This window comes from Alexandromys fortis, unplaced genomic scaffold (assembly GCF_014885135.2).
Source record: "Alexandromys fortis isolate MF-2015 unplaced genomic scaffold, M_Fortis_MF-2015_v1.1 scaffold_48, whole genome shotgun sequence".
Taxonomy (NCBI): Eukaryota; Metazoa; Chordata; class Mammalia; order Rodentia; family Cricetidae; genus Alexandromys; species Alexandromys fortis.
The window spans coordinates 4,618,001-4,644,926 of NW_026067947.1; the positions used below are offsets into that span (position 1 = coordinate 4,618,001).

General features: G+C 42.0%; 1 protein-coding gene across 1 annotated transcript in view; it reads right to left on the minus strand.

Moving 5' to 3' along the window:
* The window catches only part of Shq1 (SHQ1, H/ACA ribonucleoprotein assembly factor), a 107,486-nt gene extending 96,413 nt beyond the window's left edge, over positions 1 to 11,073 (minus strand). The window contains exons 1-4 of the mRNA XM_050149341.1: positions 10,849 to 11,073; positions 9,570 to 9,634; positions 4,570 to 4,692; positions 3,670 to 3,830 (exon numbers count right to left, since the gene is read on the minus strand). Of these exons, the coding sequence (XP_050005298.1) occupies positions 3,670 to 3,830; positions 4,570 to 4,692; positions 9,570 to 9,634; positions 10,849 to 10,991 (492 nt within the window). The 5' untranslated portion in view covers positions 10,992 to 11,073. The remainder of the gene's footprint in view (positions 1 to 3,669; positions 3,831 to 4,569; positions 4,693 to 9,569; positions 9,635 to 10,848) is intronic.
* Positions 11,074 to 26,926: the final 15,853 nt, after the last annotated feature.

The following is a 26,926-nucleotide window of genomic DNA, read 5'->3' on the forward strand; positions in this document are numbered from 1 at the left end:
AGTCCCATTTTCTTTAAAGCTTTTTACTGGATCTGCCTCCTGGTAAAAAGTGCAGACACTGTAGTAAAGATGCCCTGAGAAGCCAGTATTGTTTAGCTGGCGCAGACAGATCCACATAAATCCCAACTTGGTGGCTTCAGGTTTGGAACTCTGGACTGAAAAGGTGTTCGAGAACAAACAGTGTGGTAGAAGGCCGTGGTAGCACTTGCTATCCAAGCACATTACTACTTCACAGTAATAATTCAGACCCACACACTAAGTATGTAGCTTAAAATAGCTTTTAAAATGTACTGGGGGGGGGGGCTGGAGAGATGGCTCAGTCGGTAAAATCACTTGCCATGTGTGGTGGTTTGAATGGCAAAAGTCCCCCACAGGCTCAGACATATCAACACTTGGTCAACAACTAGTATGGACAGGTTATAGGTCTTTAAAGATGTGAAACCTTGTAAGAAGAAACTTCGAGAGAGTGTATAGTCTCTTCCCACTTCTCGCTCCCTCTCTCTGCTTCCTGTGTGTAGAAAGGAACTGTGAATAGCCTGCCTCCTGTTCCTGCCACCATGCCATGCCCTGCTTACCATCAGAGACCCTCCCTCTAGAACCGTAAGTTCAAATAAACTTTTTCTTTCCTAAGTTGCCTTTGGTCAAGATATTTTACCACAGCCAACAGAAACTGTGCTAGCCTGATAACCTGAGTTTGATCCCTAGAACCCACGGTATAGAGAAAAAAATGAATTCTGAAAACTATCCTCTGATCTCCACATACATGCTATAACAAACGTACCTGCACTCACATGCATGAGTCATACACATATATACACAAACACAATAATAATAAATTTTAAAATTAAATAAAACATTGGGAGAACCAGCTGGGTATGGTAACACTGAAACAGGAGGATTACCAAAAGTTGAAGGCCAGCCTGACTTACAAAGTGAGAACTTGTCTCAGAAAGAAAGAAAGAAAGAAAGAAAGAAAGAAAGAAAGAAAGAAAGAAAGAAAGAAAGAAAGAAGAAAGAAAGAAAGAAAGAAAGAAAGAAGGAAGGAAAGAAAGGCAAGAAAGAAAGAAAGAAAAAAGTAGAAAGAGAGAAACTAGAACAAAACTATGTGGTTTCAGATAAGGTTTTGGTGACAAATTAAACATATGTGGAAACTGGAGATTCTGAGAGTGTCTGGAATTTCAGTGCTCTGTGCACGGGGTGGCAAGCCACTACTGTTGCAGGACACCGCGCACATTCTAAAACCCTCTAGTCCACTCATTCAAGCGTCCTTCTCTTTCTAAAGTGAGTTTTAGAAAAACAATGTTCATGCTATTAATGTTTGAAAAAAAGAGTTTAGCAATTTTAGATAGTTAATCTAAATAAAAAAACAGTATTTCTGATTGAGAAAGAAAAGATGTAAACATAAAGGGATGGACAGGGCATCCTAACTACACCAATACTTCCATTTCTAGTCTGAGTGGCAGGTATATAGGCGTCTGATGCTTTAGTTTCACCATTCAGACAGACACAGAGTACTACCTACATACATGCCCTGAAATAACATTCTATTCCCAAGAATATATATAACTTTAATGTTTCATAGTACCACTTTTTACAATAAAATCTAGGTGCCATGTTATGCATTTGTGCTCCCAAGGCTTCAGTAGGGGAGGCAGGAGAATCAGAAATTTAAGGCCAAGCTCAGCAACTTAGTGAGTTCCAGGACAGCTTAGGATACCTAAGACCCCATATCAAAAAATAAAGAGTACTTCATGACAATGTTTGCTTAAAAGCAACCTAAATAACTTTTAAAATCTTTTCAATAAATATAAAAACTTTTAACCTAAAAGGGACTTGGCCTCATCTAAACTATGGTTCTGTTGTATTCCCTAAGCAAGAAGAATCCCTTCTAAGTGGTCACACTTTGTACATTTGGAAAGCTGAGGCAAGAAGAGTCTAGGTTCAAGGCCAGCTACATAGTGAGATTGTTTCCAAACACCAAAGCAAGTAAGCAACGACCTCAAAGGAATCTTCCCTACCAGCAATCTGGACAGGGGCACTGTTCACCTGAATGAAGATTCTGGACTCAGCCTGTATGGCACGTACTAGCCTTCATTTGTAGCTCTGAACAGGCAGCCCCAAATAAAATGATCACAAATTAGCCGCTGTTGGCCAAACAACTGAAGCCCATGTACTTTGGTTTCTGCCAGAGCTGCATGAAGCCTACTCCATTCTAAGTACCTCAGAGATCACCATGAAAACAAGGGACCAGAGCAGCAGAGGGCACGCCACGTATGGCAGAAAAGTGCCCAAGCTTTTACACACACGTTTCTTTGGCTTATTTGCTACAGGGTAAATGCCAATTTTATTTTCTTGCAGGAATCTTGAGAGTAACTTCAATGTTTCAAGGGCAGGAGTCTTTATAATGCCCAACACTTTCCAGAATTTTCTCTTAAGTTTTCAGTATTTCATGATATTTTTAAATCATTCCCATTTTACCAAGACAGAACAAGTTACTTGTGGTCAGTGATCATCACAGTATCCCAAATCTAAACGGAGGCACAAGTACAACCAGAATATAGACTCCCAGGTTTTTCCTTCCTTCCTTCCTTCCTTCCTTCCTTCCTTCCTTCCTTCCTTCCTTCCTTCCTTCCTTTCTTCTCTCTCTCTCTCTCTCTCTCTCTCTCTCTCTCTCTCTCTCTCTCTTTCTTTTTTTTTGGTTTTTCGAGACGGTTTCTCTGTGGCTTTGGAGCCTGTCCTGGAACTAGCTCTGTAGACCAGGCTGGTCTCGAACTCATAGAGATCCGCCTGCCTCTGCCTCCCGAGTGCTGGGATTAAAGGCGTGCGCCACCACCACCGCCCAGCTCCCAGGTTTTTCTTGACAGACTCAGATACACCTTATTTCCTGAACATCACTCATGGGAAAACCTAAGACTCAAAACATTGCAAAAACTGAAATTTCATAAGCAGCACTCAAATGAAAGTTTACATTTGATCTCCACCAAGAATAAGCGGAATACAATATTTACTGTGTACTAAGAACTTAAAAATCTTACCAAAACACAATCTAGAGGAGGAGCATGCCTGTAATCCCATGAAAGACTGAAGTAGAGGGATTACAAACTTAAAGAGAACCCAAACTATATCTACATCAATATCTCTATCTATTTATCTACATCCATTTGTGTGTGTGTGTACATATATCCTCTGCAGATACCAGGTGAATTTGTGGTAAACAAACATACATACATACATAGACACAAGTGTACATATATACATACATGTATATACATACATACACACACATATACATACATTCAGCCACCAAATTTAAAATAAGAACAAGAAAAACTAAACAAAAAGCTCCTAGGCTGGTCCTCATCAGGAAATCCTGTCTCCTGCACACGTGAAACAGAAGCTGTATCACACCCTAGTACATGCTCTCCATCCTTAGGTGTATCATGCTTCCTTAAGGCTGTACAGAAGCACCAGGAGAGAGTGGTTGTTTGTATTTGTTCTAGATTGTTCCTATCCAGAACCATAAGGATAGCAGCAGGCTGGACAAGGAAGAATGGACAGCTGTGTGACCCTGCTTGCTACAGGCACTAACTATGTCACCTTAAAAATGCCCTGGGTGAGCAGAAATAAAGTTGAAAACCCTGTGTGCCATTGTCTTCCAGGACAGCATACCTGTAACCGCTGAACCACACCTGCCCGCAGGTTTCCAAATCCGTAGTGACACTGTGATTGCAGAGCGCTTTCTGAGACCTCTTCATAGGGAGTCTGCTCGATTTCCCAGTCAAAGTCTGCATCCTCATCATCAGCTCCTTCCTCAGAAACTCCAGAAGAACCTAAATGCGTTCAACATTAATTTTTTCTTTAAAGTACTGAGGTGTCTAGGTACAATGAGAACAGGAAGCCACCATGGGGAAAAGGCCTCCCATTTTACACCAAAGGCACAGACAAGAATAACCACAGCCCCACTGCTCGTGATGGCCAAAAAGCAGAGCCACCATAAATGTGCACCAACAGGAGGAGATATAGAGAAACTCACAAAATCATGATGAAGATATATATAGATATATAGATAGATGATATAGATATATGTAACACAGATATGCCTCATGAGAACATAGAGTAAGAAGCCAGACAAAAAGAAACACACTCTAAGAATAATTGTGCATGCAACTCACAGTCAGGCCAAGGAGAAGGCACTGGTGGTCTAGGAAAGAAGAGGGGACAGAGCCTGGGAAGAGCATGGGTGGGAGTCCAGGATATTGGAAATAAACACTATAGTTTGTGACCTAGCAGGTGCTCATATTATAAAATGTTTTCAACTATCTACTTCTAGCAAGATGTTTTAATTGGTAAAGAAAAATGTGACTGGTCTGCTGGTCCACTACTGGTTATGACTTCTAATTGTGATACCAGATAAGCTATTTTCAGAGTGACTTTAACCTTTCCTTTTTATTGTCTTCTCTTGAACTTTTTTCCTCTAATTTTCGGGCCCCAAGTCTCTTTTCCTAGAAAAACAAAATATTACAAATATTCCTACTTATCTTCATCTCCTCCCAACTACAGCAAACATACCTATTTCTTCCACAAGTGGTTTGGCAGACCTCGATTTTCTTGGTGCCAGAAGAGCAGTTAACATGTTCAGCCCCTCAAAATGCTGACCAGGAGTTTCCTTGGGCAATCGAATGGTAAAAATTCCTTTAAGAGAAATTGTTTTATATTTAGATAGATTAAAATATTCAAAGACTTCAGTAAGTATATGTAAGAGAAATGCAAGTAGGAATAATATATAATTATATGAGGAAAAAATTTTAACTATACATCTGAAGAGAATTACTATCTAGAACATATAAAGAACTCAAACACAAAATACTCAGGCTGGAAAAATGACCCAGTTTAGGTATTGTTTCTCCCACAACCCAGGATCTAAGTTTGAATCTCCAGCACATATACAATAAACTGAGTACAACAGCAAATAGCTATAATCCCAGTGCTAGAGAAGTGGAGACAGGAAGAACCCTGGGCTGCTGGCCAAGCTGAAGCAGCAAGTTCCAGGTTCAGGGAAAGACCTTGTCTCAAAAATGAAGTGGACTTTAAAGACACCTTAAGTCAACCTCTGATCTATATCCATATGCACATACACACATGTGATGTGAACTCCCCTCTGTATGCTGTGATTACCACTGATTAATAAAGAAACTGCTTTGGGCCAATAGCAGGGCAGAACAGAGCTAGGTGGGGAAAACTAAACTAACTGCTGGGAGAAAGAAGGCGGAGTCAGGAGACACCATGTAGCCACCAAAGGGGAAACACGAGCTGCCAGTTGGAACTCTGCCGGTAGGACAGGAGCCTCATGGTAAAATATAAAATAATAGAAATGGGTTAAATTAAGATGTAAGAGTTAGCCAATAAGAAGCTAGAGCTAATGGGCCAAGCAGTGATTTAATTAATACAGTTTCTGTGTGATTATTTTGCATCTGAGCAGCCGGAAACGAACAAGCGGCCTCCTACAACACACATGAACACATACACAGGTACTAACTAGCCTGTAGCAGGCTTTCTTTTGGGCCACCAACCAGCTCCCAAATCAAAACATGGAGACTTAATAGTTATGAATGTTTGGCCTTATCTTATGCTTATCCCACTAGCTCTTATAACTTAAACTAACCTGTTTCTCTTCATCTATATTTTGCCCTAGGACTTTTTACCTTTCTTTCATTCTATTTGCCCTACTGTTTCTGCTTCTCGAGTGGCTCCCTGGCTGGGGGATACCTGGCCAGCAGGTCCTAGGCACCTCCCTTGTTCTCTCTTCTCTCCAGTCTAGACTCCTCCTCCTAGTTATTCTCTCTGCTCACCAGCCCTACTATCCCTCTACTGCCTAGCTATTAACCATTCAGCTTTTTATTAGACCAATCAGGCGCCTTAGGCAGGCAAGGTGAAACAGCAACACATCTTTACATAATTAAACAAACGCAGCATAAACAAACATAACACATCTTTACATAAAGTAGTATTCCACAACATACTGTAACAAATGTAACACATCTTTACATAGTTATAATATTCCACAACACAAACCATACTTATAGACATAAACACACAAAGGAAAAAAACCAAGCAACCTAACCAAATGGCAAATAAACACATGGAAAAAAATGCTCAGCATCCTTAGCCAAAAAGGAAATGCAAATTAAAAGTACACTGAGATTCCATCTCAGCTCAGTCAGAATGGCTCTTACAAAGAAAACACAACAGCAAATGGTGGCAAAGATGTAGAGAAGTGATCCCTTATTCACCGCTGGTGAGAATATAAACTAATCTCAGCAGCTCAGAATAAGAATGGCCCCCAGAATACTAAAACTAGAATCACCATACTACCCAGCTACCACTCCTAGGTATATACCCTAAGGAGTCCAAGTCATCACACCACAGAGACACCTGCATATCTAAATTCCCTGCAGCACATTCACCACAACTCAGTCTAGGTGCCCATCAACAGATAAACAAAGAAAATGTATATCTACGCAACAGACTTTTACTCATTCATTTAAAAAAATGATGTCACTTACAAAAAAACAAAGATCATATTAAGTGACATAAGCCAGACACAGAAGGACAAATATGCTTTGTCTCATTTGTGGACCAAAGTGGCTTTTTATAGATGCATAAACCAGACAGACAGAGAGACAGACAGATGATAATACACATCTCTCTGTGGGTGTGGTTGTGTGCACTTGCGGGCATGTGTGCATGTGTGTTTGAGTATGGGTATGTCCTTGTGTATGAGACATGAAAGCAGAGGAAAACCAGGGGCAAGGACACTAGCAGGAGAAGAAAAGGGGAGAAGGGGAAAGGGAAAAGAAAAGACCTCGGGTGATGAACATGGTTGGAATACATGATGTACATGAAAGAAGCTTCTCATAAAGCTTAACACCCTTCTGCAATGAATATACACCAATAAACATAGCTGTTTAACAAAAACATCTAACAATTTAAACTTAAAAAACATAATTCCTCAAGGGGTTTCAAAATTTGACCTTTATTATAGATTTAGTGACTATAAATCAAGATTTTAAAAAAGTCTTAAGAAGGGCTTTTCCAAAGCTGCCACTGCGATCAGAAATCAATGTGTCCAAACCACAGAATGTGTTGGTGTTACCTTGTACCATCTTAACTTAGTCAAAACATCAAAACAAAGGTTCCTAAAATTCAGGGGCCTGAGGAGGCAACAGCACTAACCAACAGTTATTTATGAAATACATTTTTGGACTAGGAGGGAATTAGAATAGCTAATCCAAAGAACAGCCGTGGCTTTCAAACTACACTAAAGTAATTGCAATTTAATAATTTCTTTATTAACTCAAGAGATTTTTTTCCCTTGAGACAGCCTTGCTCTGTGGCCCTGGCTAGCCTCAAATTCACATGAAATTATGTTCCTACCTTAGGTTCCTGGGCACCAGGATTACAAGTGTGTGCCCCTATTTCCAGTCTACTGTTTTAAAACATTTTACCTCTTTTAGCAATCCAATAAACCAAATGCAATTCAACCCAAAGGCCCACACATATACAACTCCTCAGCTTTAAGAACTTTACAGTTTTATTTTTTTTAATATATACATGCGAGTACAAGTGCCAACGAAAGCCACAAGAGGGTGTCAGATTCCCTGGAGCTGAAATTACAGGTAACTGTAAGCCTCTGTGTACCACAAGCCAGAAACTTAGATCCTCTGCAAAAGCAGCATATGTATGCACTTAGTAGCTGAGCTATCTCTCCAGCAATAAAGTTTAATAATCTCATTGTTATATGTAACTGATTGGCAACTAAAGACAGATCCACAATCTAGGATGGCAGCTTCCTTATACCTCAATATCACAACAGTTATACTGCATTCAGGGTGGGAATTTGATCCTAAGTTTCTCAGTCTCATTTTCCCTCCTTTACCCTACTTCCTGGTCAATAGTTACTGAATAAATTATACAAGTGTATATAAATTACTCTTTTTGAACTAAAAAATTATTATTACTGTACGTGCACATGTGTGTGGGTTGAGGGGAGTTGGGCTATGATTTATGTGTGGTATTCAGGGCAGAGCTCTGTGGAGTCAGTTTTCTCCTTTACATTTTCATGGGTTCTGGAAACCAAACTCAGGCTGCCAGGTTTACTAGACAAGCACCTTTACCTACCGAGCTACTCTGCTGGCTCTACAAGAGACTCTTACTCCAAATCCAGTGACAAAGGAAAAGACAATAGCTTGCAGAAGAGTAAAATAAACAGGTTCTGTGGCAAGCTAAAATGGAGACTTATCAATCACAAAAAGAAAATTCAATTCCTCATTAAATTTCTTCCATGGATAATTTCTCAACTGCCTGTAATTAAAAATCCAAGTTTGAAAACTATAAAAGAAAAATTCCACCCAAAAGCTCATAAATCCTTCATATTTTAAAATCAATCATTTCATGTTGATGTTTACTTCTACACATGTCCCAAATGTAGAAACAATTCCTGAAAAAATGGAACTAGAACATTTGATTCAAATGTAAAGATTCTTGAAAAATATTTTAAAAGACAGAAAACTGTTATAACTGCCCCAAATCCAGATAACAGGCACTAGACATTAAAGAAGAGTTATGTAGCATATGGCAATGTCTCGACATCTAAAAGTCCCCGTGGCGTCTTTAAGGATACTGCTGTGTGGCTATGTAGGAATCCACAAAGCCCTGGCTGGGGCTGGGCCTACGGCTCAGTGAGTAAAGCACTTGCCATACAGGCAGGAGGACCTGCGTTTGGTTCCCAGAACCCAGACAAAACATAAGGAGCAGCGGGGCATGTTTGTAATCCTGGAGCTGGGGAGCACACAAGAGTATTCAGAGGCTCACTGCCCAGACTGTCTAGCCCAATAAGCAACAAGCAAGTGAGAAACCCTGTCTAAAAAGAATTCCTTCAGATGACATCAGAGGTTGTTCTTTGGCTTCCATTTGCACACCCGCACACACGACCCCACCCCCCACCCACAAGCGCCTCCCAACATGCCCATCTACACCTACTTATGCTGTTGTATAGTACTGTGCTCCGAGTCAAACTGCCACCATCTTCAGTTCTGGAGGGCCTGCTCACAAACCGCCATCAAAGCTGGGCCTGTGGACTATTTTACCTTGCCTCACAGGGGGGGTGGGGTCATGGAACCCTCACCTGATTATTCATCCACCACCCCAGCCCCTACCCCACAACCAGTATACGAAACAATTCTGTCCCAACTACATGTGGTCTTGGAGGAGGGGCTAGAGCATAGGATAAAGGGAGGGAATTAGCTATGCAGCCCTGGGGAAGCCATGTAGACTTCTACTGTGGCTACTTCGGGATCTATGTTCCTGCCCATAACCCCATACCCACTACTCTGTAAACCTAGTGAACTCAATGGTTCCCCTAGGGAACTTCGGTGGAATCACACCTAGTTTATCAGTGAGACCTTAGGAGAGGTAGATGGCATCTCTTGGGGAAGGAAGTTTAGCAACACCAGCATACACACACATAAAAAAAATAGAGAAAAACCTATTCAAAACCCCAAAGGCCATACCTTTATCCACATCATAGGACCCCTGCTCACTTCCATTTTCCACAATCCTTCCAGGAAGCGTTAATCTGCAGATTTAACACAAGGTAAGTGATCACCAAACACAGTATATATTTAGCCAACAAAATCTATCAACCACCACTAGGTGGGTGGTGCGGGCCTTTAATCCCAGCAGGCGGATCTCTGTGAGTCTGAGGCCAGCCTGGTCTACAGATCTATTTCCAGGTCAGCTAGAGACAGAGAAATCCTGTTTCGAAAAACAAAATCTATCAACCATTTGAATGGCAATTTTCAGATATCTTTCACATTTTAAAAGCTAAATAACTTAGATTCCTTCAGCTAAGAAAGTAAAAATCAAACATGACACATCTTTCTATTTGAATACTTTAGCCACCAAACAGACAGGGCGCGGGGGGGGGGGGGGAGAACTTCATAATAAACGGTAGTTGTTAAATGCAGTTAAGTTTATTTTAACTTAGTTTATAAATAAAACGACATCCAAGGTTTATGGGTATAGGAAAAATAGTTTCTACATGGTTCATTACTATCCACAGTTCCATAGGTTGGATTTTCAAGTTGGCATGCTAATTAATATCTTAGTGGTTAGATAAGAGTCAAGAGCCGTGAAGAAACCAGCTTGACTGCAGCGGAGCGCTCAGCTGAAAAGCGGAGGGCAACGGATGAACAAGTTTAAGAAGACTAACAGCGTCCACCGCACAAGGGGGCTCACAGTACTGCCTAACTCAAACTGTGGCTATCAAAATTAAGGTGACGCACTTGCAAGCACTTAAGACGCTGCGTACCTACTACATCAAAGGGCGCTCCCGTGTAAGCTGCCACTACTGTTTTGGTTCAACACGGAGAAAAATCCAGACGGGCAAGTGCTAAAACTATTACTCGCCTCTCGTGGTAGCCAGGCATAAATCGGCTAAACTGATGCGAAGGGAACCTGAGAACCGCAGGGAGCAGAAAGCGTTCCGCTAGGAGGCGGACACGGAAAGCGTGCCAAAAGGCCGACCCTGCGGAGAAGTCACCGCGCGGGGGAGAGGCGTGGGCGTGCAGCGAGAGAACAGCACAAGACAGGAAGGACCGAGGGTGACAGGACAGACACTGGGTGGGTGCTCCCGTGCCCGGTGGTGAGATGGGCAGATGAGGAAGGAGGCGATTGCGCGGGAGACCGCGCGCCAGGGAAAAGCCGCCGAGGCAGCGGCGAGAGCCCCGCGAGTGTGTCCGCGAGCGCGGGTTCCCGAGTAAACGCAGGGCGCAGGCGGCGGGAACTCGCCTCAGAAAGTAGGGCTTGGCGTAGAACTTGAAGTCCACCCCCTCGAAGTACACGTCGAACTCGGAGGCGCGCGCGTGCGGCACGCGGATGGCGACCGTGAGGAAGTCGCGGTCCTGGCTCAGCTCGAACGCGGGGGTCAGCATCGCCGCGCGTCTGGAGCCACCACGGGCCCGCTACGCACGCGCCAGGTTCCCCAGCGCCAGACCCACGCCGTCTGCCTCAGCGCTTCCGGCCAGAGGCGGAAGTGGGTGTGCGTGGGGGCCGGAAGTCCCGTCCCGCGCCGGTCTCCTTGGAGACGAGACGCTTTCTCTGGCGAGGCGGAGTTTTCAAATTGACTAGAAAGAGAAAGGATGCCCTGAAGCCAGGCCTGTTAGACTTCGACTGACTGGAATTTTTGGAAGAACAGGAAATCTAACCGAGAAATTTGCGGACTAACCAGAACACGAATTTACTGTAGACTCACTAAGGGCCTATGGAGAGGCTTAGAAATTATTTTAATCACCTGAGTTATTCAAATCAACAAAGTGTATTCCTGTGCAGGCATTTCCCAATTGCACGACAACTACAAAGTTTCTATATACTTAAGAAACCTCTACTATAAAAGGAGGATAATATTAGTCCAGCCTCCTCCGATGCTGCTACGATAGCATGAAGTTATCCAACATCAAGTTGCCAGCACTCAGCAAGTAGGAGCAGGTTCTGCAGTAGCCACAGCTACTTACATTGTCCGATTCTCCGAGGTTTTCTTAAGTTTTCACCTGAAGTGACAAAAAACGGACAACTAGTCCCCTCCTTCTGCTCCCCTTCTTGATCCCTTCTTTGAATAGTTTGCTCATTGACAGAGCAACAATCCTCTAACCCACACTACAAATTCCAAGGACAAGTGGACTGAGAGAGGTTCAACAGGATCAGAATGCAGGTGCCTTATCCGTGTCCACTCTCAAGAACTGTGCTTCCTTTTGATTTATCCTGTGTCATTTTTCTCTGTTTTCTTACATGCGTTAGAATCTGTCTTTTGTCTTTTTTCTTTATTCATCTCAATCATTCTCTTTATTTCCTCTGGCAACCTTACTCTCTCAAATGCCTTTCCCACTAATCCCACTCTTCCCTCATGTATTCTCTTGGGCTTCCTTCGCTCTCATTTCACTTACTATGAGGAACTAGCACAGCCCAAATCTAGTATTGCACTGACTAGTTCTATGTCAACTTGACACAAGCTAAAGTCATTTGAGAGGAAGAAACCTTAATTAAGAAAATGCCTCCATAACATCAGGCTGTAGGCAAATATGTAGCATATTTTCTTAGTGATTGATGGGCTGGGCCATCTCTGGGCTAGTGGTCCAGGTTCTGTTAAAAAGCAGGCTGAGAAAGCCATGAAGAGGAAGCCAGTAAGCAGTACTCCTCTGTGGCCTCTGCATTAACTCCTGCCCTGTTTGAGTTCCTGTCCTTCCAGGAGTTGATTTCCTTCCACGATGAACAGCGGTATAGATAAGTTAAATGAACCCTTTCCTCCTCAACTTGCTTTGGTCATGGTGTTTCATCACAGCAATAGCAACCCAAAGACATTTGTGAACGTCCGTGGAATACCTGGGCTCAGTGGCTTGCACCTGTAATCTCACACACAGAAGGCAGAGGCAGGAGGATTGTGCAAGTTTTAGGCTAGCGCCATCTATATAACAAGTTCCCAGCCAGGCTAGGTGTCCTAGTTCATTTCTTATTGTGATAAATACCATGCCCAAAAGCTACTTGGGAAGGAAAGGACTTGTTTAGCTTCCACTTTAGGTCAAAGGTCACCTTGACCCAGTGAGGTCAAGGCAAGAGTTTGAGGAGGAATTGAAGGAGAGACCATGGAGGACCACCCTGCTTTCTTGCCTGTTCAGTTGGCTCTTTTCCCAGGACCACTTACCCAGGGGTAGCACCACCCAACTAGGCTGGGCCTTCCAGCGTCAATCAGTAACCAAGAAAATGCCCCCATAGATTTGCCTACAGGCCAGTATGACAGACATTTTCTTAATTGAGGTTCCTTCATTCTTAGATGACCCCAACTTGTACCAATTTAATAACAGTGAGCACTCTGGGCTACACAGTGAAACTGTGTCTCAAGACAACACTAATAAGAACAAAAACAAAGAATAAATATCAGTAGGAAGGGTTTAAAGTCATTTCCTGTGACAGTAAAGATCCCCAGATACCCACAAAAGCTTTCTTGACATCTGGCTTTTGATGATTCTAAGGAAACAATCTTGACATTTAATTGGGACTCAGAAAAAAAAGATGTTAGCAGGCCTCCACATGAGCGGGATTCCTGGCTAAGTAGCAGAACTACAGTAGCCTTGTTTTGATTCCATCTTTTCCTTCCTGGAGCTCTGTGAAGAAGTCATCCATAATCTGCTCATTTGCTCAGGGTCATACCATTTGTCAGAAGCTCAATGGTAATCGGAACCAAGGTTAGTCTCATTCCTAGGTCCATGCTCCAAACCACTAAAGAACTAAAAAACCTCTAACATTACCACTTACATCTTGGTTTCATACTGTAAGGCCAGGCCTGCCTGCTTTAGACCAGACAGATCCTTTAAAGTAATAGATAGTCAATTCTGACAATGAATTGATGCCAATCTGGGATTAGCAAAGCCCTTAAAAGATTCCCCTGAGGTGGCCTTTAGCCAATTACTCCAAACTCACTTCCCTGGAAAGAATCTTTATATCTACCAAGGGACCTCATTCCTGTAGGTCACAAGCATTAATATTTTTAATTATTCATGCCTGGGAATTAAATGAAACAAGCTCTGCTATCCAGCCCTGCTAACTTAAAACACTTCACAATCCAAGTTTTTTTATACTTTTTCTGGGTACTTGATTATATATTTAACAGAGAGAGAGACAGAGAAAGACAGAGAGAGAGAGAGAGAGAGAGAGAGAGAGAGAGAGAGAGAGAGAGAGAGAGAAAGTGCTAGAAGACAAATAAACAGAGTATATGATTCAATGATTTTGTTCTGGAGTAGGAATTTATACTATATCTGCTGTATCTCAGAAAAAAATTATAATTATATAAGGAGTTTGTCATGTGGGGGAAGGAGGAAGAGTTTGGTTCTTTTTTTTTTTGTAAACAGTTTTGTTTCTTAATTTTAATTTTATATGTATAGATGTTTTACCTTAATGTGTATCTGTAACACATGTGTGCCTGCTGCCTGTGGAAGCCAGAGGAGGCAAGTCAGATTGCTTGGAACCAGAGTTGCAGACAGTTAGTCACCAAGCGGGTAACAGGAATTGAACCTAAGTCCTCTGGAAGAGCGGCGGGTGGTCTTAACTGCTGCGCTGTCTCTCCAGCTCCCAGTTCACTTTATCTTTGAATTTATGATTAGTGCTAAGCGATATAAATTATACATTCATTCTCCCTTTAAAAATGTAAAGTTCAGCGGGGAAGTAGTAGCACACACCTTTAATCCCAGCACTTGGGAGGCAGAGACAAGAGGATCTCTGTGAGTTCAAAGCCAGCCTGTTCTACAAAGTGAATTCCAGGATAGCCAGAGCTGTTACACAGAGAAACCATGTCTCAAAAAACCAAAATAATAATAATGATTATAATAATAATAATAAATGTAAAATTCTCTTTTAACCAAAGTACAACTGTGACTCTCTCTCTTTTCTAAAGATAATTCTTCCACCTGTCTTTGCAGTCTCTTATATTTCGGCAGACATTTCCATGTATGCCTTGAATTTGTATTTAGACCCACTTCATAATTTTTCCTTACTGAGAACAAGTATATAGCCTGTCATCTTTGTTGCATTAAAATATTCCCTCTTCTAGTCTAAAGAATATGATTATGAGCCATGAGTTTCAAAATTAAGCATTAAATTTAAAAGACAAGTTTTTCCCAAATTTTTTATTTATTTTTCTTTTTATTGAAAATCGATTGTTTTCACACATACTATATCCTGATTACTGCCCCCCCACTCCTCCCAGTTCCTTCCCAACTCCCCTCTCATCTGAATCCATTCCCTCTCTGTCTCTCAGCAGAAAAGAAAAGGTTTCTAAGAGACAATAAGAAACTATGAAAAAATAAAATATAATAAGATAGAGAAAAAACAATCACATTAGAGTTGGACAAGACAAACAGAAGGAAAAGAACCCAAGAGAAGACACAAGAATCGAAGACACAAGAATCAGAGACCCACTCAGAAGTCCCATAAAAACATTAAACTGGAAACCATAATACGGTCACAGAGGACCTGGTAGAGACCCATGCTGCAGTCTCTGTGAGTTCAAATGAGCTTTGCTTGTTCTCTTGGTGTCCTCCTTCCCTTCGAGTTCCTACAGTCTTTCTGGCTCCTCTTCTACGGGGTTTCCTGAGTTCTGACAATATCCCATTTAGGGCTGAGTTTATAAAAGACAAGTTTTTATAAACAATTCGGATTATTTTGTGTGGTCTCCAAATGGTGAAATACCCCTTGTGTCCAGAAGGTGGCGAGCACCTGTGCAAGTCAAACAATGGAGTTTAAAGCAATTAAGGCTGTTTATACCTCTAGTTCATTCTCTGAGCAGTTCGGGGGAAGGTACTAATCTCTTATACAGACTTTCCAAGCTAAAGCACCATTACTGTGTTTAATTTTATTTTCTACTTTTATCACTTTAAAAGTTTTATTACTTTCTTAAAAAGACAACTTCTCAAGCTGTAGTTCAGGCTTGACTTAAACTCACTATGTAACCTAGACTCTCAGCAATCCTCCTACCTCAGTCTTGAGTTCTGATTATAAGGGTAAGCCACCACACCCAGCAGGCCCCGTTAATTTTTTCATAGAAACCTTTTAAACTTTTACTCTATTCAAAGAAGTACAGGAAGATTTTTACAACAGAAATGGTATGTACACTATATTTCTCCTTTTAATTATCAAAGAATTACAATATCTCCCTTTTATTATAATTTTGTTAGAAATATGTGTTAATATATCCTTATTAGTTCCTAACATTAATGTTGGTATTTTAACAAGAGAATTGAACAGGGCAATGATTCACTTTGAGAAAAGACCAAACAAATAAACAAACAAAAGACCCTAATCCTAGAACCGTGAACACAGATTACAAAACTAGATTAAGAAGAAAATAGTTAAAATGCCAACTAAATTATTCTTTTCCTTGGGTCCCCTTTTCTGTTTGAGACTGGGCTCACCCTGTAACCTGGACTGTTCTCAGATTCACAGGACTCCTCCTGCCTCAGCCTCATGAACTACAACACCCAGGCTAGATTAGGTAGCGTGTGGGTAAAGATTCAGGTAGCCAACAGATAAATGTAGTCTGGTTAAGGACACTTTAGAGCAGTAGCAAAGGATGCTGCGGAGGTTTGGATAAGAAGGGCCCCCACAAATTCATATATGTGCACATTCAGTCGATAGTTGATGGAACTGTTTAGGAAGGATTAGAAGGTGTAGCCTTGTTAGAGAAGGTGGATCACTGGGGTTGGACTTTGAAGTTTCAAAAAACCCCTGTCAGGCATAGCCCCCCCCCCCTTCTCTCCTTTCTCTTTACCTCTTGCTTGTGGATCAGACATAAATTCTCAGCCTCTACTCCAGCACCATGCCTTGCTTGCCTGCTTCTACCTCTACCGTGACGATCATGGCCCAACCCCCTGTTAGCAAGCCTTCAATGACATGTTTTTATTTATAAGTTGTCTTCGCCATGCTATCTCTTCACAGCAATAGAACAGTAACAAGACAAATACAGACACACATGCCACGAGTGTGGTCCAGGTAATGTCCCCAAAGGTTTTCAAAGCACTATGTAATTTCGGTATAGCTAGGCTTGTTCCTTGCCTCTATCCTTCAGCCCATTCCAGTCACAGTGGTAAGCCCTGAGCTCATCCAGGGATACCGAGTTAGTAATGGATATTTCAGATGGGATTTACTTCAATTCTAATTTTACAAAAGGTAAATGAACCTCTGAAAAAGATCAACAATGGCTACGGCTGACACCAGTCTATTTGACCTTAGGGCTAAGCAATACACATATCAAGTGTCCTTCACTCTCCGGTGAAGGACAGGATCCTTATAGGGATGCTAGAAGAAGAGCCACTTAATGTCATTGCTGCTTCATGTCCTGTTTCTAACAGACATCTGTAGAAGGTGCCAGCGGGAGGCCCTGCCCAGATGCCCCTAATGCACTGGGAGCCAGTAGGTCTGACCCTAGCAGCCGATGTTGTAAATGACTAGTCCCAGGTCCCTTTCCTGAGGACTTTCCCAAGTTGTTTTATTAACCTCAGTTTTGAGGCACTGTATTAGTTATTTTCCTCACTACTACAACAAAATACCTGATCTCCCCCTACCAAAAAAAAAAAAAAAGACAGTCAAAGCAGTGATTCTCAACCTGTGGGTCCCAACCCCTTTAACAAACCTCTATCTCCAAAAATATTTACATTACAATTTATAGCAGTAGCAAAATTGCAGTTCTGAAAAGCGATGAAAATAAGTTTATGATTGGGGTTCGCCACAATGGTCTCAGCATTAGGAAGGTTGAGAACTGCTGCATTAAAGGAAGAATGGTTTTATTTGGGCCTGCAGTTCAAGGGTCCTGTCCATCACAGCCGGAAAGCTGTAGCAGCATTTGGACTCTGTGCCCACAGTGAGGAAGTGGAGAGAGACGAACGGTGACACTCTGCTGATGTTCTCCTTCATGTGCAATCTGAGACCCTAGCTCATTGAATAGTGCCACCCTTTTGATGGGTCTAAGATAGTGCCAAAATTACCTCACAGACATACCCGAGAGGTATCATGACGATTCTCATCAAGTCAACAGTCAAGATTGGCCAGCATCATCAATGTGTTGGCTTCAGTGAGAAATGTCCTCCATGGGCTCATGTAGTGAACACTTGGTCACCAGTTGCTGGTTCTTCTGGGGGAAGTTATGGAACATTTAGAGGTACTACCATTCTTGAGGAAGATGTTGTTGAGGGTGAGCTTTGACAGCTTATAGACTCACCCTACTTCCTGTCCCCTGCCTTCCTCTCTGTCTCCTTCTTGTATATGGGCGATATATAATCAGCCAGCTTCCTTGTCCTGCTATCACACCATGCCTTCTGCGCCATTATGAAAATGTCCCTTTGGAATCATAGACTAAACTCCTTCTTTCCTTAAGTTGTTTTTGGTTGTGGTGTTTGCAGAGATCATCAGTTGTCTGTTTTTGTTGATGTAGCCAACTTCCTTTGGTTGGAGTTTTCCTTTTGGTACTTTGTGTAGGGCTGGGTTTTTGGCAAGTTATTGGTTAAATCTGGTTCTGTCATGGAATATCTTGTTTTGTCCTTCTATGGTGATTGAAAGTTTTGCTGGGTATAGTAGTCTGGGCTGGCATCCATGGTCTTTTGATATCTGCATAATGCTTGACTAGGACCTTCTGGATTTCATTGTCTCCATTGAGAAGTCAGGTGTAATTCTGATAGCTCTGCCTCTATATGTTACTTTGTCTTTTTCCCTTGCAGCTCTTAATATTTTTTCTTTATTCTGTATGTTTTGATTATTATGTGGTGAGGGGACTTTTTTTTGATCCAGTCTATTTGGTGTTCTGTAAGCATCTTGTATCTTCATAGGCATATTTTTCTTTAGGTCTTGAGAAAGTTTTCTTCTATGATTTTGTTAAATATATTTTCTGTGCTTTTGAGTTGAACTTCTCCTTCTTCTATACCTATTATTCTTAGGTTTGGCTTTTTCATGGTGTACCATATTTCCTGGATATTTTGTGTTAAGCTTTTGTTAGATTTTCTTTGACCGATGAGTCTATTTCTCCTATTGTATCTTCAGTGCTTGAGATTCTCTCTTCCATCTCTTGTATTCTGCTGTTTATGCTTGCATTTGTGGTTCCTGATCGTTTTCTCATGATTTCTGTTTCTATAATTCCCTCAGCTTGTGTTTTCTTTATTGTCTCTATTTCAGTTTTCAAGTCTTGAATAGTTTCTTTCATATGTTTGATTGCTTGGTTTTCTTCAAGGGATTTTTAATGTCTTCCAATTTTTTTGTTTGTCTTTTCCTCAATTTCTTTGAGGGAATTTCTCATTTTCTCTTTAAAGGCCTCAGACATTGTTCTGAAGTTATTTTTAGGTCATTTTCTTCTGCTTCATCTATATTTGGTTGACAGTTATTTACATAGTATTAGGTAATGTAGGAAACCCAGGCATGGTTTATTATTTATTTATTTTGTTTTAAGACAGGATTTCACAGTGTTGATCAGGCTGAGCTCAAACCATTGGCCCTCCTATCTCTTCTTCCCTAGAATTCCTAGAAATGACTTGAAATCATATGAAAATATAGGTGTTATGTACAGATATGATGCCATTTTATATAAGAGACATAAATAGCTCATATTTTGGTATTTGTTTATGAGAATGAGGAAGAATGTAGCTAGAATAAATCCTATGATTCTTTTACTCAGCAGCATGCATGAACCACATAGATATATTAAATCAGAAGGACCAGACTGCCAAATCAGGAGCAGAAGGAGAGCGAACATGAGCAAGGAACTCAGGACGGCGAGGGGTGCACCCACACACTGAGACAATGGAGATGCTCTATCGGGAACTCACCAAGGCCAGCTGACCTGGGTCTGAAAAAGCCTGGGTTAAAACCGGTCTCACTGAACATAGCGGACAATGAGGACTACTGAGACATCAAGAACAATGGCAATGGGTCTTTGATCCTACTGCATGTAGTGGCTTTGTGGGAGCCTAGGCAGTTTGGATGCTCACCTTACGAGACCTGGAAGGAGGAGGGTTTTCCTCGGACTTCCCAGGGACGGAGAGCCCTGATTGCTCTTTGGGCTGAAGAGGGAGGGGGAACGGATTGGGGGAGGGGGAGGGAAAGGGGAGGCGGAGGTGGGGAAGAGACTGAAATATTTAATAAATAAATAAAGAAAGAAAGAAAGAAAGAAAAAAAATTAAAAAAAAAAAGAAGGACCAGACTGAAGAGAGTACTACATGTCAATTGAAGACATGTCAAAGTAGTGATTTCCTTTGTAGGAAGAATTCTTGACTGGGGGAGTACACAAGCCTGTTGGGATGCTGATGTAGGTGAGATCGCCTGGGCATGTACAAGTGTGGACATTCTCAAAGCCTTGTGTTTTGTGCCCTTTACTGTATAAAATACCCTTGTGAATACAGAGTATGAAGGCTGCCATTGCCTTGCCACTGCATACTGCACAGCCTTGCCCTTGGCCTCAGAAAACTGCCATGTCCAATGTCACCCTGTTCCAGAGGTTAAATAGTACAAGGCCTGACCCCACACTTCAAATTAAACCATGCTAGAAAGCTAGGTCCTGAAAAAGAAAAACCACCTCATCTGTGGAGCCCCAATGTTGACAGAGGTTTCTGTCCTGCCCAGTACTGCAGCTGTTCAATCCCAAAGAAACACACAGAGGTCTACATTAATCATAATCTGATTGGCTTAGTATTTTTTATTAACTTTTTATTAACTCTTATAACTTATATTAGCCACATGGCTTGGTACCTTTTTCAGCAAGATAGTCACATCTTGGGTCCTCTGCGTCTGGATGACGGCTGCAGACTGCACATTTCCTCTTCCCATAATTCTCACTGCCACACCTCTGCTTCCAGCCTCATCACTGGTGCCTGGCCTAAACTTCTTGCCTGGCTACTGACCACCACACCCAACTACTCTCTTTCTTTCTTTTTATTTTAAGGACTTTATCCTTTTTTCTAAGCAAGGGAGGCCCTGGTTGTAATTGCATTATTCGGCCTCATTATCAGTTCCATAAGGATTTTTCCAGGAGCATCAGCCCCACCGCCCAAACCACCTGCACCTAACCATCCACCCAAATTTCCTTAGAGTCTCTTTGTAAGGGTCCTAGGTGAAGCACCATCTGGAGACCAGGGGAAGCATGTGCTTAGCATGCATGAGACCCTGCAACACAACCTCAGAAACAAAGGAAGAAAAGACCATTGCTGTCCAATAGGCCCATTGTTTCAAATGGAGTCAAATACTGAGCCTCTTCAGAGTGGAATTTCCCAAATTAACTTTACAGTCTCCTCCTTGTCTTTCATTGTTTCATTTCATGGTGTTCCTTCACTGAGGGGGTCTTAAAGCCATGATTTTGTGTATATTGCTGAAGTGCATTGCCAGGGCTCACTCTCTCTTCCTAAATCCATTTTGAGGAATGCAGCTAGGCTGAAAGAAAACCAATCTTGTGGAAAACAACAGCCACAAAACTCGGAGCTCTAAGGAGAAGAAAAATGAGCCCTCCTGCAATCTGAGGCTATTTCTGTTGATTACACGGATTGCAAACTCATTTCAGGCACTTCTCTATAAAGTTAAAATAGTGTAATGGGCTGGGTTTATATTGTTTTCCCAGAAGAGTTTGCATGAGTCACTTTTTTTTCCAAAATAAAGACAAATCCTTTCAGTAAGAGGCTCTGGTGGAGAAAATGCAGGTAGCAATTATGTTATTGCCAATTGCACATCATTCAAACACAGCTCTGGTACCTTCTTCCCATCTTTGTTTGCTCTTTGCTCTCATCTCCACTCTGATTTTCCCATATTATTCTGCAAATGCTCGTGTGTGTGTGTGTGTGTGTGTGTGTGTGCATATGTGTGCACATGTGAGTGGGAGCCAAAAGACAACCTAGATGTCATTCTTCAGACCTTTAGACAAGGTCTCCCACTGGCCTGGAACTTCCCAAGTAAGCTAGGCTGGCTGACTACCAAGCTCCAGGGATCCTACTGTCTCTACCTCCTCCGAGATAGGATTGCAGCTGCATGTCACCATACTGGACCTTTTTCTGTAGTTTCTGGGGACTAGGGTCAGGTCTTTATGCTGCAAAAATCCCCACTGATCCACCTCCCAGCTCTCTCAATGCTTGTTGTCTAAGGTCATTTCTATATTAAATAGCTTTGTGGTTATAAATTTAAAAAATTAATTCATTGTTATTTAGGTTATATTATCTCTTTGAAAGACATCCAAAGAAAGAAAACAACTGAAATGTATCTCTTTCTGGTGTCAAAGTCTCCACCCAGTAGAACAGTGCCTAAACGGACATTGTAGAATCAATTGACTTCACCCCTAGTTTATGGAGCGGTTATGTTTATGCTTCAGGAGACAATGCCTGGAATTTTTTTTCTCTTTCTGTAGAAAGCACTGTAGCCAACTGAATAGCATTAGTAGTATAAATTAATAATACTGGCTGGTGTTTGTGGGTTTCTTACTGATGTGAGAGTGGTTTTTCTAGCAGATTAGCAAGCCGTATCTTTGTTCCAACTCACATACCAGCTCTAGGTGAAAAGAAGACTCATGTCACCACCACTTCCTGCCACTCTAAGAAGATGAGGAAGTTGGGAGGCAAAAGTTTGATAGACTCCTCCAAGTCACACCATGTCACACACCAGTGACATGACCAGGATAGGAACCCCCAAGCTTACTTTATGCAATGGTCAATCTTCATTTGTCAACTTGACTAGATTTAGAATAACCTAGAATCTCATCTCTTTTATTCAGTTATGGATCTTGATCTGTGAAGTGAAATGATCCTCACTCATGTAGAACTTCTCTTCCCAGTTAAATCTCTCTGGAAACACCCAGAGGTGTGTTTCCCAGATGATTCCAAACTCAGTCAAATTACCAATGAAGACTGATCATACACCACGTGGAACCAGAACTCTCAATAAATACACCCTTGAGATATTCTTCCATAATGCATCCAAGTTGGCTGCATGTAGCCAATTAGAACATAAGAGAAACAGTTCATGACTTCTGAACCCCAATCATAAAAGACTTAAGTTTCCATTCTGAATTATTCTACCATGTACCTGAAGGAGGGCAGCCACTGCGTAAGAAATTCATCTACTCCAAAACAACCTAGTCCATGGAGTGGCTTTCTTGCCCTTCAGTTCCTCAGCCACTTTAGCCTAGAAGTCATTCACATAATTGAGGAAGCTACTTTGGATATTCAAGTCCTAGCAGATGCCACATGATTACAGGAGACTCTAGATGACAGAAACAAGTCTCTAAAATAAAATCCATCCCAGCTACCTCCAGTCATCTGAGTTGCCCCAACCAAGGTCCTGGCTATATCACAGAGAAGCTACTGTGCCTGCTCTCATTCCCAACCTGCAAAATGGTGAGTATAACAAAATACCTCAAGGCAGTTTGGAGAGTAAAAATCCAACACATAATGTGCATAGTAATGGCAAAGCTAGTGGTTTTCAACCTATGGATTGCAACGCCTTTTAGGGGTTGAATGACCCTTTCACAAGGGTCACCATTGGAAAACACAGATATTTACTTTATGATTCATAACAGTAGAAAAGTACAGTTATGAAGTAGCAATGAAAATAATTTGATATTTGGGGGTCACCACAACATGAGGAACTGTATTAAAGGGTCACAACATTAGGAAGGTTGAGAGCCACTGATCGGAGGAATCCACAGATGGAAAAATGCTTAGGCATTAGAACAATTAGAGAAAACTTGTTTTCGATAGGAAAGTCTGGGGGTTGAACAAAGCAGGGGTGGGGAGTCGCAGATAATGAGGTGGACCCACATCAGCGTATCCGAGGTGAAGAGCACAGGAGCTGAGGTCACAGGATTGGAATCTGGCCCAAATTGTTGACCGTAGTGAATGCCAAGGAAAAGAAACCTTAGCGGAACAGGACTATAACACCATTGAGCACAGCCCACTCGCCTCCTACCAGGCAAGGAAAATGCAGGCTAAAGAATTTCCAAAGCTGGTTGGTGAAGCCATGAATCCTTGAGGGTAACGCCACCAGTGTCTCCCCTCTGGGAACCCACAATTGGATATGGGAACAAGGCAGGTGGTTCTGTGTGTAAATGGAGGTAGGCCTTCTGTCCCGGAATCAGAAATACTATGGGTTATTTAGCTGACAATTCTGTCTACACAGACACAAGAGTGGTTCAAACCAAGTTCTCTGGAATTTGGTATTGTAAATCTCTTGCCAGCTTTCCCTCATCCACCCTCTTCATATTAAAAGTAGAGCCAAAAGAAATTGAAGAGGCAAAACCTTGAAGCCTTTTAGTCTCTGAACTTTCACCAAATTCTCCATTAAGTTTTAAAAAACAATTTTATTGTGGTATAGCTTACAATTTGTAGCATTTGCTCTAAGTGGACTGACTAGTCGGGGGTTTTTAGTTTCAAGTTATACAACTGTTGACATAATCCAGAACACTCTATCACCCCTTCCCCCCAAAATCCTCTCTCCCCACATGGTTGTAACCTTTGCCCCCATGCCAAGACATAGTGTGATGATCTACTTTCTGAAAGTAAAGGTATTGGCCCAGGACCCCCAAGACCACGTTCTCAAACCAAGGGACTTTAATTGCCCCAGAGGAATAGAAGTCGAGGAATAAGAGACTAAGACAGGAGATGGAGGACAAGGGAGAAGGAGGAGGGAACAAGGGAAAGGAGGCGGGGCATTTGGCCTGGAGGGACAAAGGGCTGGCTCTGGATGGATAGGAGACAGACATGGCCCATAAGCGCATGGTGGTCTATTAAGGTAAAAAATGGGAAACCTCATTAGGATGGGGTGCTTAATTTTAATTGGGCATGTAATTAGTTGAGCCACAGGGGTCTTTTGATTGTTGGATTCCAGTATTTTGATAGCTGGACCTTGGTAGCCAGCCTCAGGAGGAGAAAGTGGCCAAATACAGGAATGGGCCTTGGGGGCTAGCTTTAGAAATGGAATCTAAAGGGTTTTAGCAAGGCAGGGGGAATGGGGAGAAGGACAAGCCCACCAGAGCTATGCTTGCCTTGTCAGCCATGCTGAAGCTGGCCTGAGTTCTTTCACTTTCTTTCACTTTAAATTTGCCTTTTCTAGACATTTCCCAGCAAGTCAACCATACAACATGCAGCTTTCCGTTCTGGCCTCTTTTACATATCTCAGTGTTTGAGGTTCACCCCTGTCACAACATGCGCCATTCCCGTTTATTCGTGAACAGTTCTCTACTGTCTGGATAGTCCAGATTGCACCTCTGTTCCCTAGTTGAAACACACTTGCCTCATTTTCAGCATTTGGCTCTTGGAAACAAGACAGTTCCCATTAAGTTTTTAAAGCACTAGGAATTGCTAAGAAAAGTCACAGGAACATTGTTTTCTTAGAGGATTGCTTATTAAAATAGAAAAATGTAAATATGAATCTTCGTCTGGCGACAGATGGAGATAGAGACGGAGACCCTCATCAGAACAACGGACTCAGCTCCCAAGGTCCAGTTGAAGGGCAGAAGGAGGGAGAAGATGAGCAAGGAAGTCAGGACCGCGAGGGGTTTGTCCATCAACGAGGCAGTGCGCCTGTTCTAATGGGAGCTCACCAAATCCAGCTGGACCGGGACTGAATGAGCTTGTGATCAAACCGGACTCTCTGATTGTGGCTGACAATGGGGGTTGACTGAGAAGCCACTGAGAAAGGCACTGGGGCTTGGTTTTATGGCATGTTCTGGATTTTTGGGACCCTAGTCTATATGAATGCACAGCTTCCTAGGCCTGGATGTAGGGGGGAGGGCCTTGGACTTCCCGCAGGGCAGGGTTCCCTGCCCTCTCTCAAGCAGGGAGGGGGAGAGAGGAGGGTAAGTGGGGGAGCCAGAGGGGATTGGGAGGAGGGGAGAAAGTGTAAATTTTTAATGGAAAAATAAATAAATAAATAAATAAAATACATTACTGACATTAATGTACAAAAAAAAAGAAAAGAAAAAATAGGAAAATGTGGGAAACACAACAGAAATTAATTTTCCATCAAGAGATAAACACAACACAAACATTCTCTACTTCTTTTTCAAACCTCTATGCTTATGATAAAACCAAACCACGCATGCTATTTATTTTAAGTAATGCCATATGAAAAACCTGTGAATAATAGCAATGGTTCATAGATGTACTGTAGCTCACTGTCTCCCAAATCATAGACACTCAATTGTGTTGTTATAAACATCGACTATTTCTGTGTCACAAAAGCCATCTCCAAACTAAAGTTTGAAGTGATTTATTTCTTCTTTCAATTATTTTACGTGAGTTTTGTTACTATTCAACTTTAAAATCTTTTCCTTTCTTTTATGTGTGTGTTTTGCCCATGTGTATCCTTGTGACTGTGTGCACACAGTGCCTGAGGAGGCCAGAAAAAAAAGGTATTGGATTCTCTGGAACTGGAGTTACATATGGTTGTGAGCCACCATATGGTTGCTGGAAATCAAGTCCAGGCCCTCTGGAAAAGCTGTCAGGGCTCTTAATTTCTGAACCATCTCACCATGATGTGGGAGTGTCTTTATCTGTTGCTTTCATTGGTTAATTAATAAAGAAACTGCTTGGCCTTTGATAGGACAGAAAATTAGGCAGGCGGAGTAGACAGAACAGAATGCTGGGAGAAAGAAGCCGAGTCAGACAATCGCCATGATTCTCCCACCAGACACAGACGCAGGTTAAGATCTTCCTGATAAGCCACCTCGTGGGCTACACAGATTATTAGAAATGGGTTAGATCAATATGTAAGAGCTAGCCAATAAGAGGCTGGAACTAATGGGCCAGGCAGTGTTTAAAAGAATACAGATTCCATGTAATTATTTCGGGTATAAAGCTAGCTGTGCAGATGGCTGGGAACATAGCCCACCGCTCCTATTACAACATCATCGGTCTCTTAATAGTCAATAATTTATTTGTGTGTATGTGTGTGTATATGTGTGCATATGTGTGTATGTGCATTTGTGTGCACATGTGTATGTGTGTGTGCACTTGTGATGGAGGAGGGTCATCTGTCTATGTGTTACTTTCATTAGTTAATAAAGAAACTGCCTAGGCCCTTTGATAGGACAGAAAATTAGGTAGGCAGAGTAAACAGAACAGGATGCTGGGTAGAAGGCATTGGGGCAGATGCCATGATTCTTTGATCAGAGATGGATGTAGGCTAGAATCTTTGCTGGTAAGCCACCACCTCGTGGTGCTACACACATTAATAGAAATGGGTTAATCAAGATGTGAGAGTTAGCCAGTAAGTGTGGTGCTACACACTGTGTGCATGTGTGTATATTTGTTTGTGCATTTGTGTGCACGTGTGTATATGTGTGTATGTGCACTTGTGTGCACATGTG